General features: G+C 33.8%; 1 protein-coding gene across 1 annotated transcript; it reads left to right on the top strand.

The window, feature by feature from the left end:
• The first annotated feature begins 1,983 nt into the window (after positions 1 to 1,983).
• Positions 1,984 to 14,150, top strand: LOC139844141 (kinesin-like protein KIN-7K, chloroplastic). Its single transcript, XM_071834351.1, has 23 exons — positions 1,984 to 2,417; positions 2,986 to 3,083; positions 3,711 to 3,800; positions 5,138 to 5,190; positions 5,761 to 5,826; positions 5,911 to 5,964; positions 6,262 to 6,321; positions 7,394 to 7,472; positions 7,997 to 8,064; positions 8,313 to 8,375; positions 8,580 to 8,684; positions 9,517 to 9,621; positions 9,738 to 9,845; positions 9,930 to 10,076; positions 10,161 to 10,343; positions 10,525 to 10,683; positions 11,257 to 11,484; positions 11,848 to 11,988; positions 12,069 to 12,194; positions 12,287 to 12,337; positions 12,456 to 12,503; positions 12,597 to 12,731; positions 13,247 to 14,150. Exons 1-23 carry the CDS (start codon positions 2,185 to 2,187, stop codon positions 13,811 to 13,813), a joined length of 2,967 nt encoding a protein of 988 aa, XP_071690452.1. The 5' UTR covers positions 1,984 to 2,184; the 3' UTR covers positions 13,814 to 14,150.
• Positions 14,151 to 14,831: the final 681 nt, after the last annotated feature.

Below are 14,831 nucleotides of genomic sequence, written 5' to 3'. Positions count from 1 at the left end.
ACCCCGACACATCGAGAACGATTTGAGTAGACTATTTTTGGGCCATGGTTAAAGGTGTTGTCTATAGAGAACGACCTGGAATACATAAATCTTATGATTAAGAAGAAGAAGAAGAAGAAGAAGAAGAAGAAGAAGAAGAAGAAGAAGAAGAAGAAGAAGAAGAAGAAGAGACGACCATCTAGGGTCAAAATGCAAGACGAACGCGATGATCTTTGGTTTGGGTTGTCACGCTCACTGACCGTGAGGTTTGGTTGACGAATTTTTTTTTCGATGACTGGTCTTAGATTCGGTGGGCTTACATTCATGAATCAATATGTTCATGCCGAGGTGAGGCAAACAACGCCTCCTCTTATGGAACGATGTTTCCAGGAAAATGTTGGCGAACACACCTTGACTGACGGACATATCAAAGCACAATTTGAGAACACAAGGGGGCTAGAGACTACTGATGATGATCGCGTCCGGCTAGCTATTTGACCGGTTCCCAAATTTTCAGAGGATTGCATCCATACCCTAGCCAAAAGTGCACTTTCCTCATCCGACCACGCCACTTTTTTGCATCTCACTTTTTCTTTCCTTTTTCCTTTCGAGTCACTTTCAATTACTTATTCAAATTCTTCGGCTTGAGTTTCCTGAACGACTTCTACTTCTTCTTCATCGAATTCGGTATCGGTTGATTTTTTTTTTGGAATTTGATTTGGTGTTTGTTGAAAGATAGGTTGTCGAATTGTTGGTTGGAGGTGTTGTTGAGGGAATTAATGGTGAGAATATTTTTGTTGAGGATGAAGGAATTGTTGATAAGGATGATTAGCGAATTGTTATTGGGGAGGATAATTGGTGTATTATTGAGGAGGAGTAAAACCGGGTGATTATGATGCGTACGAGGCAAACCTCATGCCTTGATTCGGGTTCGAAGATGACCCTGAAGGTGAGTTGTACATTTGATTTTCAAGTAGTGATTAAAAAATATTGTTACATCATTGTGTATCGAGTTGATGGTTTGGTTTGTTTTGAATTTTTTGGATAATGGTTTTATAGGCATTTTTAAAAAAAAAAAATATTGAGTTTTCAGAGTGTTTAAAATGTTGAGTGTTTTGATTTATGTTGGTTTATAAAGTTAAATATATAGAGTATTAATAGTGAAAAAAAAATATATTGATCCGTTTGAGTCAAGGTGTAATGGCATGGGAGGGCGGCCAAGGGCGGTATGATTGCCAACGGCGCCCTTTAAAATTTAGCTTGAGGGCGATTGAGTACGGGACCGTTGAAGTGGTCTTATAAAAATGAAAAAGTATAATGAAGTATATTAAAGTCTACAAGGAAAAAGAATAATTCAATTTAATTTTAATTTTAATTTATTGACGTTACAAACACGGAAATCGACCTCGAACTTGTTAATGTTGATGATAATGGAAATAGTGATGATAGTAGTTCTGAATCTGAATACAGTGATGATGGTAGTGATGGTAGTGATGATATTAGCTATTTACCTCAGATAACGGAATCATCAACATTAACAGTGATGATGGTGATGATGGTGACTTGGGTTCTTTGCTGTTGTAGACGTACGAATGACGGAATCACTCCCACATACACAAAAAACCTTCATTGGATCGAAGTTTGGTTTGAGGGATTTAAGGTCGTTTGAATTAGGGTTTTTTAGATGCGCTTTTCAATCCCAATTTGGGGGTAAAATAGACCAGATATAGACTACGGATAAACAAAAGGTCACGTGACAGGCATGTGTTTTCTTTAAGTAACGGATGTCAAACAGAAGTTAACAGCAGGGACCAAATTGGGATTCAAAATGTCATTTAAGGACTAATAAAAACGATTTTGAAGGAGAGGGGCTAAAAAAAAGAATTTGGACAAATACAGGAACGAATTTGACAATTTTGTCTTAATTCAATAATCATTACAAACCCCAAAAGGAGTGGAAGCTGTCTTTATTAGATACACCACTCTATCTCTATATACTCTACACAGAGGCAATCCTTTTTCCTTTTTCCCTTTTCCTCGCTCAAAAAACAAACTTCTCATGTAACAAGATTGAAACAGCTGCAGTCTCATTTAGACTCTCGAATTCAATCACATTCTTCAGATCTAATCGAATTTTCAATGCGATTCATAGGAGCATTAAATCGAAACACGATTACGGTCACAATTTGAACCTCAAATTAATCGATGGAGGATTTGACGTTACAAACACGGAAATCGACCTCGAAATATGTGAATTCGCCTTCTTCTTCAACCACTTCATCCTCTAAACAGTTTCTAGAAGCTTCTGTTGATAATCTCAGTTCTCCGGCCTCATCTGCTAGAAGTAAACCGCAGTATATATACTCTCAGAATTTGCCGGTGAATTATGAAAGATCAAAAGAGAATGTTACTGTTACCGTTCGGTTTCGGCCTCTCAGGTAACCATTTCTCCCTGCAGATTATATCATTTATATATATTTATTTATTTTATATTTATATTTATATAATAATAATGATGATAATGATAATGATTATGATTTTTATTATTATACTAAATATTTTGTATAAAATATATACGTGTAAATAATTGTATCTGAAATGTATTGAAGTTTGTTCAGAATTCTGTTGTATGCATCAAACCTAAAAATCTGTAGCGTATGCATAAAATACTTTCGGTTATTGCTAGTGTACGTACCTGATCTCTTATAACGCGTAAGCGGCTGACGTGGCACTCATTTTTGTGATGTCGTAAAGCTTGCCACGTAAGCAGATAACGCATATTACATCCGAATAAGTAACTAGATACCTAAACTAGCACCGATTGAAAGTTTGACAGTTAAAACTTTTAAAGTAAGTTTGGGTGAATATTGTTACATTTTATGAGAGTTAACTCTATAGTTCAAAGATGTTTCTGTTTTCATAATACCATATGTATATGTATACACATGTATGTATATGTGTGGTTAGTTTGGATGTAAATATACTTGTTGTTGTGCGTATATCTAGTCCGAGGGAAATCAAGCAAGGAGAGGAAATAGCGTGGTATGCAGATGGAGAAACGATTTTACGGAATGAGGAGACTCCATCAATAGCTTATGCATATGGTATGAATTAGATTATGGTTATGTTTAATTTTTTAAAGTTTTCACATTAGTTTTGTTGATGATCATGAGTTATGTTAAGTTTTCAGAATTAATTAAAATAGGTTTAATTAGGACAAGTATAGTGTAATAAACATCCTTAAGTGGTTGTTTGATATTATGAGTATTGCATAAGGGATCGGAGACAGCAGTTGAACAAGTGAGGTACATGATTTGTTGACTTATTGTACCATGCTATGGGTTGTAAATGATACGATGAACATTAATTATTTACAAAATAGGTGAATCATACCACACTTGCAATAATTAGTGATACTGGACAAAAAGTGCTAAATAAATTGATTCCTTTGCAAAAGTGGGTCAAATGAGTAAACCATGTTAGTGAAGGGGACATAAGTATTTAAATATGCAAAGTGCAGTTGTTTATGTGAAAAGTACTAGGAAGTGTTTGATTTGTTTTTTATTTTTTTCATTTTTCTATTTTCATTTATATTCTCTTATCATAATTCATATCCTGATTGGGTGTTTGTGTCTAATTCTAATAACAATACTCCGTTTATGTATCTTTCTAATTTGCACTTTATGGGGTCCATATATCTTTACTGGCCTTCTTTCCCACTTATTTTCTAGATCGGGTGTTTGGGCCTACAACCACAACTCGTCATGTATACGATATTGCAGCACAGCATGTTGTTAGTGGTGCAATGGAAGGCGTTAATGGTATTATCTCTTATCTTTTTATATTGACTTCCGTTTTTCTGCCAATTTTTGATGTTTTTATATTGTGACATGGGATTGCTGAAAATCACAAATATAATACTATACTGCATTTCTGAGTTGGAGTAAGCATTTTAGTTTCAGTAACTGGATATAATCGTGTATTTGTGGTCATCTTTTACAACTGGATATAATCGGGTGTTTTTTCTTTCTTCCAATCAATACCTTGTGACAACTGACAAAAGAGATGATTATGAATTGTAAGCTAATTAATAGAACATGCAAAGTTTTGAATGCTTTGCAGGCATTGTTACTGCATTAATTGTCTACAAGATAACAATGAACTTCAATGGTCATCAAGTGTTGTATGAATACTTTGTTGGCAAAATACTGTTGATTCTTATAAACTACAAACAAAACACCGTAATTTGATGATGCATGATAAGGTTTTCAAAATGATATGCTTCACACGCTTCACAATGGTTGAACGGATATGAAATATACAAATAGGACATAATTATTCTTTCATACCATGTATGTACTAAACTATTATTTCAGTTTTTAGAGACCGTTGTTGTTGCACAAGTAGAAAATTACACACCATGATTATAAAGGCACTTTAAGATATCCAATTAGAGTTTCTCCTATGTCACCACACCTCTATATCCTCTGTCATCCCTCTATTTTATTTTTGAAAGACAAGTATTTAGAATCACTGACAGGGGAATAACCCACACATCCGATCATTTTCCATGCACACATGCGCTTTCAGGCGGAAACCCGAACTGCATTACAGGGACCTGATCCTTAAAACATCCCGAGGGGCAGACGTTTATGGTTATGTTTATTGAATCTTTCAGTTACACCTTGGTTTAATACTTAGAAATTGCCTATAGATTTATTTCAACCATATGAAATCACAAATTCTTTAGTGGTAATGACGATAATGCGCTTATCCTTGGTTATTTAGTATGTGATAGTGTAATTGGTGTCATATTCTCGTTCAGCATTAAGATTATATTTTTATATATCTTAAACCTTTCATCAGGGTTCATTTATTTTAAGTTTCAACCTTTCCATAATTGCTTTCATTTCCAATCTTTAAATCATACTTCCCTTTGGCGAGTGTTTCTTTACACACTAGTATAATGTTTGGCCATTATATGAGTAAGTAATCCCTTATTAAGTGTCGTTTTTCATGATAAATCTAGTGACAGCTGCTTTTCAGTTTTATTAACTCTTTCTTGCTCTCCTTCCCTTCCCGTGTGTGTTCGTGACAGTGTGTTGTAATAGTATGCCATTATCGGCGTATAAATCTTGCATATCTGTTTCAATGACAGGAACGATATTTGCATATGGTGTGTCAAGTAGTGGAAAGACTCACACGATGCATGTAAGTTTATGAGCTTTATCATATTATTGTTTGGGTTTGTTATGTTTTTTTGAGTTGTACATATTATTTTCACCTGTCTATAAGTGTTGTATTACATGTACCTTGTAAGTGAAGTGAAGGGTTTGGATGTGCTTTTCGGAACTGATTATCTGATTCTATCTGAAGTTACATCATTCAGTTTTTGATGTTTGAATAAACATATCCTACTTCTAATTGCTTAGGGGACATATAATCACTTTTGTAACAGTTGCAGCAATACTTAGTTGAAGGCTGAAATACATTTTACCTACTTACCACTTATGTCTAATCTGAGCCTTTTATTCTCATTTCATAACAATGTTCTCTTCGGTCAAGTTATTTATTATTTCTTAAATAATCATATTTTGTCACATGACTCAAGAAACTGATTATCAGATTAGACACTAAATATATAACTATGTCCAGAGGGTAATCAACACAATGGTTTTAAACTGCAATCATTTATACTCGTACGTGCGCTTTATATATTATTTATTTACGTTTACATTTCAATGTACTCACTTTGCTAATTTGATCATACATACAAGATAGGGTGACCAGAGGTCCCCGGGAGTTATTCCCTTGGCGGTAAAGGATGCTTTTAGCATCATTCAAGAGGTACTCACCATTGAAATCTCTGATACCATCTAATAAGTTATCCTTGTTTCAAGAGGAAGTTGAATTATTCTGTATTTTTTTCAGACTCCAAATCGTGAATTTCTTCTGCGTGTCTCGTATTTGGAAATTTACAATGAGGTGCGTTATTGCTTCATTAATCACCTGTTAGTGCTTGCTACATAAATAAAGATTACTAATTGGTGGTCCTGATTCTTCAAATGTTTGTTTAATTATGTGATCATCACTACCTGGCCATTGTATTAAGCCTAATTTTGAAGTGTAAAACTAAATCTATATTCTGCCCATACTTAAAGACTGTAACTAAATTAGTCTAGTGTTCTTTTGCTACTTATTTACAGATGCAAAATTCTCTGTTTTTGTTTTCTTTAATTTTGTTTTTGATATCTTCTTGTTTAAACTTAAAAATTTCTTCAGGTTGTCAATGACTTGTTGAATCCGGCTGGACAAAATTTAAGAATACGAGAGGATAGTCAGGTAATCTATGTAGATCATCTTCTGATACCTGCTTTTGCATGTTATATTCATACAACAAAAATATTCACATTTGTCAGTACTTGTATCATTTGTATGTGTTTTTATTATCTAGAAAATGGATCACAACCGGACTTTACTGTTGTGTTTTCTTTTCAAACCCTGTAGTCTCTCCATGATGCATGGTACAAAATACAAACACTGTAGACTGGTATCCACTGAATGGATAACTACGTTATTAATGATATTTCTTGTCTCGTTGGTGGTCTGACTTCTCTCATATATTCAAGGATCTGAATAGAGTAATTTGCTAGATGACCCGGAATGGCAAAATCATCATTTGCATATAAGTTAGACTATAAGTATTGCAACTCAAGTTGTAGTCCTCAAGAAAAGAACGACAAAAGCTGTGTTAATCATGTACATATTTTAAAAGTGGTTCACACAGTATAGAGATTCTGAGTAATATGATAAACAAGCTAATGTGAGTTAGCTAAAACATAGAAGGATTAAGCATCTAAATACAGTACCTTCTTGTAAGTTTTGCAGCTGCGTTTCATGCTTGTTTGATTAAAGCCAGACTTTAAGGTAACTGAACTCTGGAGTAGAAGTTTGCTCATACTTGAAGATAGGTTATAAGTCGAAAACCTTTTATAATCAACTTCTTGGATGATATTAGTTCTGCTAGTACTTATCTATTCATTTGTACACAAATTTGTAGTTCAGTATTATCTTGAGATAATCAAGTATGTACAAATTGTCTCTATTTTAAATAATATAGCATTATAATGCACTCCTTACTCATATAAAGCTGGTTCCTAAGTCCTCATACGTTAAATTAAACAGCAATCCTTACACTACATGTCTATGATAACCAATATTAAACCATATAATTTGTCTACGTACCCCGAAGGCAGTATTTTAGCTTGTTGACCCCATGTATTTGTCTCCACATTTGCATTCCTTCTAGAAGCTTACATGTTTTTCAATGCTGCAAGACTCCAATGCAACTCTGTGATAAAGTGTTCTAGTAATGGTCAAGTTGACTAGGTCGTGGAATTATTGTTGCTTGCAGGGAGCGTTTGTGGAAGGAATAAAGGAGGAAGTTGTGTTATCTCCTGCACACGCTCTTTCCCTTATTGCAGTTGGAGAAGGTACTTTCCTTCTGGGCCTTAGTTCCAAGTCTTAATGTCTTTCACTGTACTTGTATGCCACATCTAATGATTTTGGGTCAAATACTACTGCGCAGCAATCATTTACTAAAAAATTTTACTGCCATGTACCCTTGTTGGATGGTTACGTAATTTTGTTACGTTTTTAACCTTTTCTTTATGTGGTTTTCCTTAACATAGTACTTTGGTTTCTTCTTATCCTTTAATGGCCTTGGGTATATGGCACAAATATGTAATCTGCGACAGTTTATTATTCCTGTGCATCATTTGTGCGTTGGTTTTTATACTGTAAGATGTATATTCTGTAACTGGTGTCATTGATTGAGAGTTTGCATTAGAGTACTAGTACTACAGTCAAAAAAATTATAGTTTTTCTCTGCTATACCCTTTGTGCCTGTTTTATTATTATGTTTTTTGATACTATAGTAGCCATAGTTCATTAGCTTTTGATTTAATTATTAGGGAACTTAATTCATTTATCGGGCTTGTTCTTTTTATTATTCCAGAGCACAGACATGTCGGTTCAACAAATTTTAATTTGCTCAGCAGCAGGAGTCATACGATATTTACTCTGGTAACTGTCTGTCCATTGCAAATTGAATTAGCTCTTTTGTCAATTGCAAATTATTACTTTCTGGTTGCTTCAAAACAATCTCGGTCTTTTTAAAGCAATTAATACATGTCTTAAACTTCTTATTACTTCTTGATCAAACCTTCATCTAGGAACATTATCTTTCTTGTTTTGTAGATGTTTGTTTTGTCTTCATAACATGTTTCTTTTAAGTTCAAACATGTTTCCATGTTCTTTTGCCTTGTTAACAGACAATTGAGAGTAGCCCAACCGGTGAAGATGTTGAAGGGGAGGCTGTTAATTTTTCACAGCTGGTATGTGTCGGAACCTCATCTTAGACTTGTTCTTAGTTTTATTTGTATCAACAATTGCTACCTTTGTTCTACTTGACTAAATATTATTTCTGGTATGGTTACTTGCGAGAACGTAAGAAATGGTCACATACCACCTTTGATATGCATTCATTGTTAAGTCTTTTTAATTTGGTTTAACCACTTGTGTTTCACTTTAAATTGCAGAACCTAATAGATCTGGCAGGCTCTGAAAGCTCCAAAGCAGAAACCAATGGTGTTCGCCAAAAAGAAGGATCGTATATAAATAAAAGCCTGTTAACCCTAGGAACTGTAAGTCCTTAATCATTGCCATTATACTCTCAGTGTAATATTACTCTGCAAATGTTGACCTGTAAATTGTAATTGTGCTATTGTGTATTATTAGAGCAATTGCAACCCTTTTACTAATATTTGTTTAATTGAAAAGAAAAATCGGTGTCACCAAGACTAAGGTTATACCTTTTAACATAAATAATACTTATACCTCCGGACATGATCTATGCGTCTGAAATTCTGTCGCAAGAATCAACTAGAAAATGGTGTCACCACTCCTAGTTTCTGATCTATTTGTCACAGCTGCTCTTGTCTGAAATGCCTATATTTATATCTTCTTTGGAGGTGGCAATATCGAACCATCAATACCGTAAATTAAGGCTAGCTTGAAAATGGCTCAAATAGTCAAAAGGCATCCAACTTGTATGTAAATGGATATAACCTCCTAATTTTCTTTTTGAAAATATGGATTCTTGTTATGTGTATTGTTTTTTATATTATGCTCAACACATTTAATATAATATTTTGTAAAATTAAAAAATGATAACCAGAAAGTTTTTTGATGCTATAATGAACATGCATGGTATCATAGCTCTTTGCAGAATTACAGAACTTTAGATAAAGTTCAAAAAGTACCAACAAACACAACAAATATTGCCTCTTAAAATTAGGATGGGCCTCAACGAGCTATATAATATATATATATATATATATATATATATATATATATATATATATATATATATATATATATATATATATATATATATATATATATATATATATATATTTTGCTTTATATTGCTGTATTTTAATTTTATTTCATTTGGCTGACTTGGAACTATCGTAGGTTATATTGAAATTAACAGATGGGAAAGCTTCTCACATACCATACAGGGACTCAAAATTGACAAGGCTTCTTCAATCTTCATTAAGTGGTCATGGAAGAGTATCAGTAAGTCATAAATCTAACTTTTAATATGAATAAATGTCACTTGTTGAATGTAAAAGAAATTTTGATGTTATCACATATGTTTACTTATGGATGCCTGTTTTTTTCTTCTCTTTCAGCTCATTTGTACTGTTACTCCCTCATCAAGCAATTCAGAAGAGACACATAACACACTAAAATTTGCCCATCGTGCAAAGCACAGCGAAATTCAGGCTGCTCAAAATAAGGTATGGAGTATGGAGATTTATTTTTTCGGCACTTACAAAAAGAGTCTTTCTTAACAGCGGTAGTAACTAACCGTTAACTTTCAGATCGTTGATGAGAAATCTCTTATAAAGAAATATCAAAATGAAATTCGATCTTTAAAAGAAGAGCTGGATCAACTAAAATCGGGCATTATAACTGTTCCTCAATTGAAGCATACTGGAGGAGATGATATTGTTATCCTTAAACAAAAGGTACCCTTATTAATTTTTTTTTTTGTTCTTCTACTTGTGATGAAAAAGGTTGATTTGTTTCTTGTATTAATGTAATTTATGAAGTTAGAAGATGGTCAAGTTAGGCTACCATCGAGAGTGGAACAAGAAGAAGAAGCTAAAGAAGCTTTATTAAGCCGAATTCAACGACTGACAAAATTAATTCTTGTCTCCAACAAATCATCGCACACATCTAGATTTTCGCATCGTCCTAGCTTGAGGAGAGAATATTCTTTTGGGGAAGAAGAGGTAAGATTGTATCAACTGTTATTTTTTATTTTTTTTAAAAGAAAATGAAATGTTATTGTCTTACTTCTTTCCTTCTAATAAACCTTTCAAAATGGGTGGGATGGGTAATGTAATTTCTTATAATGGTTACAAAAGTATATTAAAAACATGCTTATCCATCATAAATCTCTAAAATGCGCAGCTTTCTTATCTCCCGCTCAGAAAGCGTGACTTAAGTTTGGATGAGGAAAACGTAGAGTTGTGTGTTTCTATTGATCGAAGTGCAGAAACTTACAATGATGTGCTGAAGGAAGACAAAAAGATAAAGAAGCCTGGATTACTAAACTGGTTAAAACTGCGGGTAATTCTTTTGTAGTTAATGTGTACTACTCCGTATATTATATTGGTTAGCTTGAAATCTCATCATACTCCAACTCTTCATGCTACTTGTTGTATAGGTGATAAAGTGACAATTTCAACCCATTTTCTTATACATGGTTTCATTTGGATTTTTTATTATCTTAAACAGGCTAAATTTTTTTTTTTTAGCTAGTGAGGCAATTGAGAAAGTTGCTCGAAATCTATTTTTGGTGCATACATCCTTGAACCTCTTGACATATTTTTATAAATATATTTACCTAACCCAACCCACTTGAACTGAACATCTTGCCACCACTAGATTATTCTTTTCTGGAACAAACTCTTGCTCTCATATATGTAATCTCCATCTGTTTAGAAAACCCATATTCAACCAGATTATCAATAATATACTGAAAATGACTTCCGTTGCAATCATTTTGGTCGTTAGTATTCTACTATTTGGTATTTATATCATTCTGCATGTTTAATATTGTGTCCGCTATGTCAAAATCATATTATTATTATATGATGCTTCTTTTATAACGTTTTCTAAATTGTTTATTTCTTTACCTAGAAACGAGATAATACCTCTGAGGCTTTGACTAGTACAAGTGATAAATCAAGTGGAGCCAAATCTATTAGTTCACTTTCAACTCCTTCAGCGGTTAACCATAATCCTCCTATCAAATCCATACATTCACACTCTTTGCCTAAAGAATGCACGTCTGCTGAATACTTATCAGATGCCAAAGAAGATCAACAAATTGATGACGATAATTTTTTACAGCAAGAGACTCCTCCGGTATGCCCTTTTATGTATATGTGTTATGTGTAATTGGTGTTGCAAAGCTCGGAATTACTCGGCGAATACTCGGTTTTTGCAACTCGGGGAGTACTCGGCAAGTAATCGATCAAAACTCGGTCAAACTAAACTCGGGATTACTTGGAAAATCGGTCAAAACTCGATCAAAATCGGTCAAAGTCAAACTTGGTCAACATCCGAGTACTCCCTTAAAAGTCCTGACCGAGTACTCCCCGAGTTGTGATTTTTGCAACCTTGTGTGTAACAAAAGGACGGTTACTCTATATTATTTCATTTTGGAAGTAGTTCATATGATTACGCAAATGCAAAAGCTCATAAGTTTATTTGTTCTGTGATAATCAGACTAGTTACACGACAATTGATCAAATTGATCTCTTGAGGGAGCAACAAAAGGTTTTGTTAGGAGAGGTTGCAATAAATTTGAAAGCCCTAAAACAGTTGTCAGAGGAGGCTTCACAAGATATTAAGAAAGAATTCCTGAATGTAATAAGTCAATTTTTTTGCAACCATTAACTGTTAACAGTATATTGGAGATAATAACTTTGTATAGTGTTAAAATGTAGGTGGAAATAACCAGATTAAATGAAGAAATCAAACAGAAGAATGAAAAAATCTGCCTCCTGGATAGCAAAATTACCGAATCAGTTGCCTCATCTCATCACAAATCGGATGAAGTTGAACAATCAAGAGTGAGTGCTACAATCTTATATATTTGTACGTCTCAACATTGGCGCAAGTTTTTTTTATAATTATTTTAGCTCCATTTTCATTTTGCATGCAGTCTGTTTCCGATCTAGAAGAACAGTTAAACGAGAAGTTGTTTGAACTTGAGGTATTTTAGCTTTGCGAGAATATTCTTCTTTTTTGCATAGACATGTCTAGACCTTTATTTTTAAAATACACAAGCTGTTCCCTTTAACTTGAAAGATGTTGTACCAACTTTTTTACAGGTGAAAACTGCAGATAATCGAGTAATCCAGGAACAGCTCAACCAGAAGGTACAAGACCAGTGCATGATTTTTTTCCTGGAATTTGTGTAACTCTTTAGTTTCCCTTGTTTTTTGAATTACTTGTGTTGACATTTCTACCAGATCAGTGAATGCGAAGGACTACGAGAAACAATCGCTTCCATGAAACTTCTTTCAGATGCACATGATGAACCTCACACAGAGGAAGAATCTGCAAAGACGGAAGATACAAAGGAAGATTTGCTTCGGCAATCTCAGGTTCATAATCATTTTCATACTATAGTATTAGGTAGATTTATCAAAATGGTCGGGTCTGTTGGGTAACAGGACAACTGTTTTGGGTCAGCTGGGTAGAAATTATATGAATGGTTCTGGGTTGAGTTTGACCATGTATGTTTTTATCGTATACATCTTCTTTTGAATTTAATTGAAAGACCATACATTAAATGAAAAAAAAAAAAAAAAAAATTAAATAAAAACTCAATTACTGATACAAATTCAAGCATCAAAATTAAGATGATACATTTTATTGACGTTGTTATAGGTCAAAATTTTAGAGGTAATATATGATTACAACCTCTTCCAAATTGGTTTATCCCCCCAAAAAACAATAGATTATTGCTTTAATTAGTACTTGTGATCATATTTGAAACTTTTTATATGGGTCAACACAACCTGACCTGTTTTGACCTGTAATCTCTTAAGCACTAAATCAACCCTGTTTTGACCTGTAATCTCTTAAGCACTAAATCAACCCTGTTCCATAATTATAGGCTTTTGAGATCGAACAACTCAAACAGAAAGTAATCGAACTCACCGAGTCAAAACAGAAGCTAGAAGCACGTAACAGAAAACTAGCAGATGAAAGCTCATATGCCAAAGGTTTGGCCTCTGCTGCTGCAGTCGAGCTCACAGCCCTTTCTGAAGAAGTTGCGAAACTAATGAACCAGAACGAAAAACTAACAGCTGAGCTAGCATCACCAAAGCGCTCACCAACATCGCGTAAAACAACAGGGCCCACTAAAAACGGTCAAAGAAACAATACTAGTAATATAAAACCAAAAGAACAAAGCCCGAATCAATTTGAATTGAGAAGAGAACTTGCTTCGAGTAAAGAAAGGGAAAAGTCTTATGAAGCGTTACTCTCTCAAAAAGATCAGCGAGAAAACGAACTACAACAAAGAGTAGAGCAGTTGAAACAAAGAGAAGCTTATCTTGAAAACGAGCTTGCGAACATGTGGGTAATGGTGGCAAAGCTAAAGAGATCACAAGGAGCCGAAACTGAGCCATCTGAATCGAGTAAAGATAGCCAAAGAGTTGATGGTTGGGACCTCATATGATCATGGCTTTAGTCCTGTGGGACCCAAGTAACCGAAATTATCCGGTTGTGTGATTTAGTTATCATATGGATGGGTGAAGATGATGATTGTCATTGTTCAATGGTTTGTCGGGTTGTTTTTGAATATTTGGGGGGAATGTAACCGGGTCATTTTTCGATTGGCTTTAAACTATTGTTCGTGTAAATTCAAGTTATTTTTTTATTTTATTTTATTTTTTTTTTTTTTTTAATTCCATATTTCGATGTGGTTACTACATTTTGTATGTTGAATTTACCTCTGTATTTTTAAGTGCCTACGTTCTAACCATTTTCATACCCTGCAACTCAATAAGATTACGGAAAAGGAAAATAAAAGAGTACATCTGACCGAAATTGTTGATTCGAAGCTGGCCATGTTAAGTGCATGTTTAGTTTAAAAGTTATATTTCAAGGAATCATAATTATATTTATATGTTGGATTTGCTAATGTATGCCCCGTAGCATAGCATACGTTAAGACTCATTCAATGAACTCGAAAATTTTTTAAATATCAGAAATTGCATTTAATACTCATTAATTCAATGTGATAATTACTATGTTTTTGTGTGTATTAAATGTAATTTCTGATATTTAAAAATATTTCGAGTTTGTTAAATGTGCTTTAACGTATTTCACGAGAACATGCGTTAGCAAATCCCAGTGTGATATATTGATATTTATAACATGTATTAACAAAGAATAGTGATATATTTACTCATGTTTTTTATTTATAAATTCATCATTTATCAGGCATTATGTACTTGTATCGTACAAGTACTTGATGTGTGTTAATGATATTAAAAACATGAGTGGATATATCGTCACTCATTAACAAATTGTGATGTTATGTAGGCACGTGCATGATACGGTTCTGTCCCAAACTACTTTGGTTTTGGTCCGTCTCCACATTATTAAAGAAAGTCGTACCGAGGACCGTACCAAATAATTTTAGTTCGGTTCGGTTCCATGATTTTCGGTTTGGTTCCGTGAAAAGTACCGTC

The sequence above is a fragment of the Rutidosis leptorrhynchoides genome, chromosome 4 (assembly GCF_046630445.1).
Source record: "Rutidosis leptorrhynchoides isolate AG116_Rl617_1_P2 chromosome 4, CSIRO_AGI_Rlap_v1, whole genome shotgun sequence".
Lineage (NCBI taxonomy): Eukaryota > Viridiplantae > Streptophyta > Magnoliopsida > Asterales > Asteraceae > Rutidosis > Rutidosis leptorrhynchoides.
The sequence above is the reverse complement of the archived record's forward strand: the minus strand, read 5'-3'. Positions and strand labels throughout refer to the sequence as shown.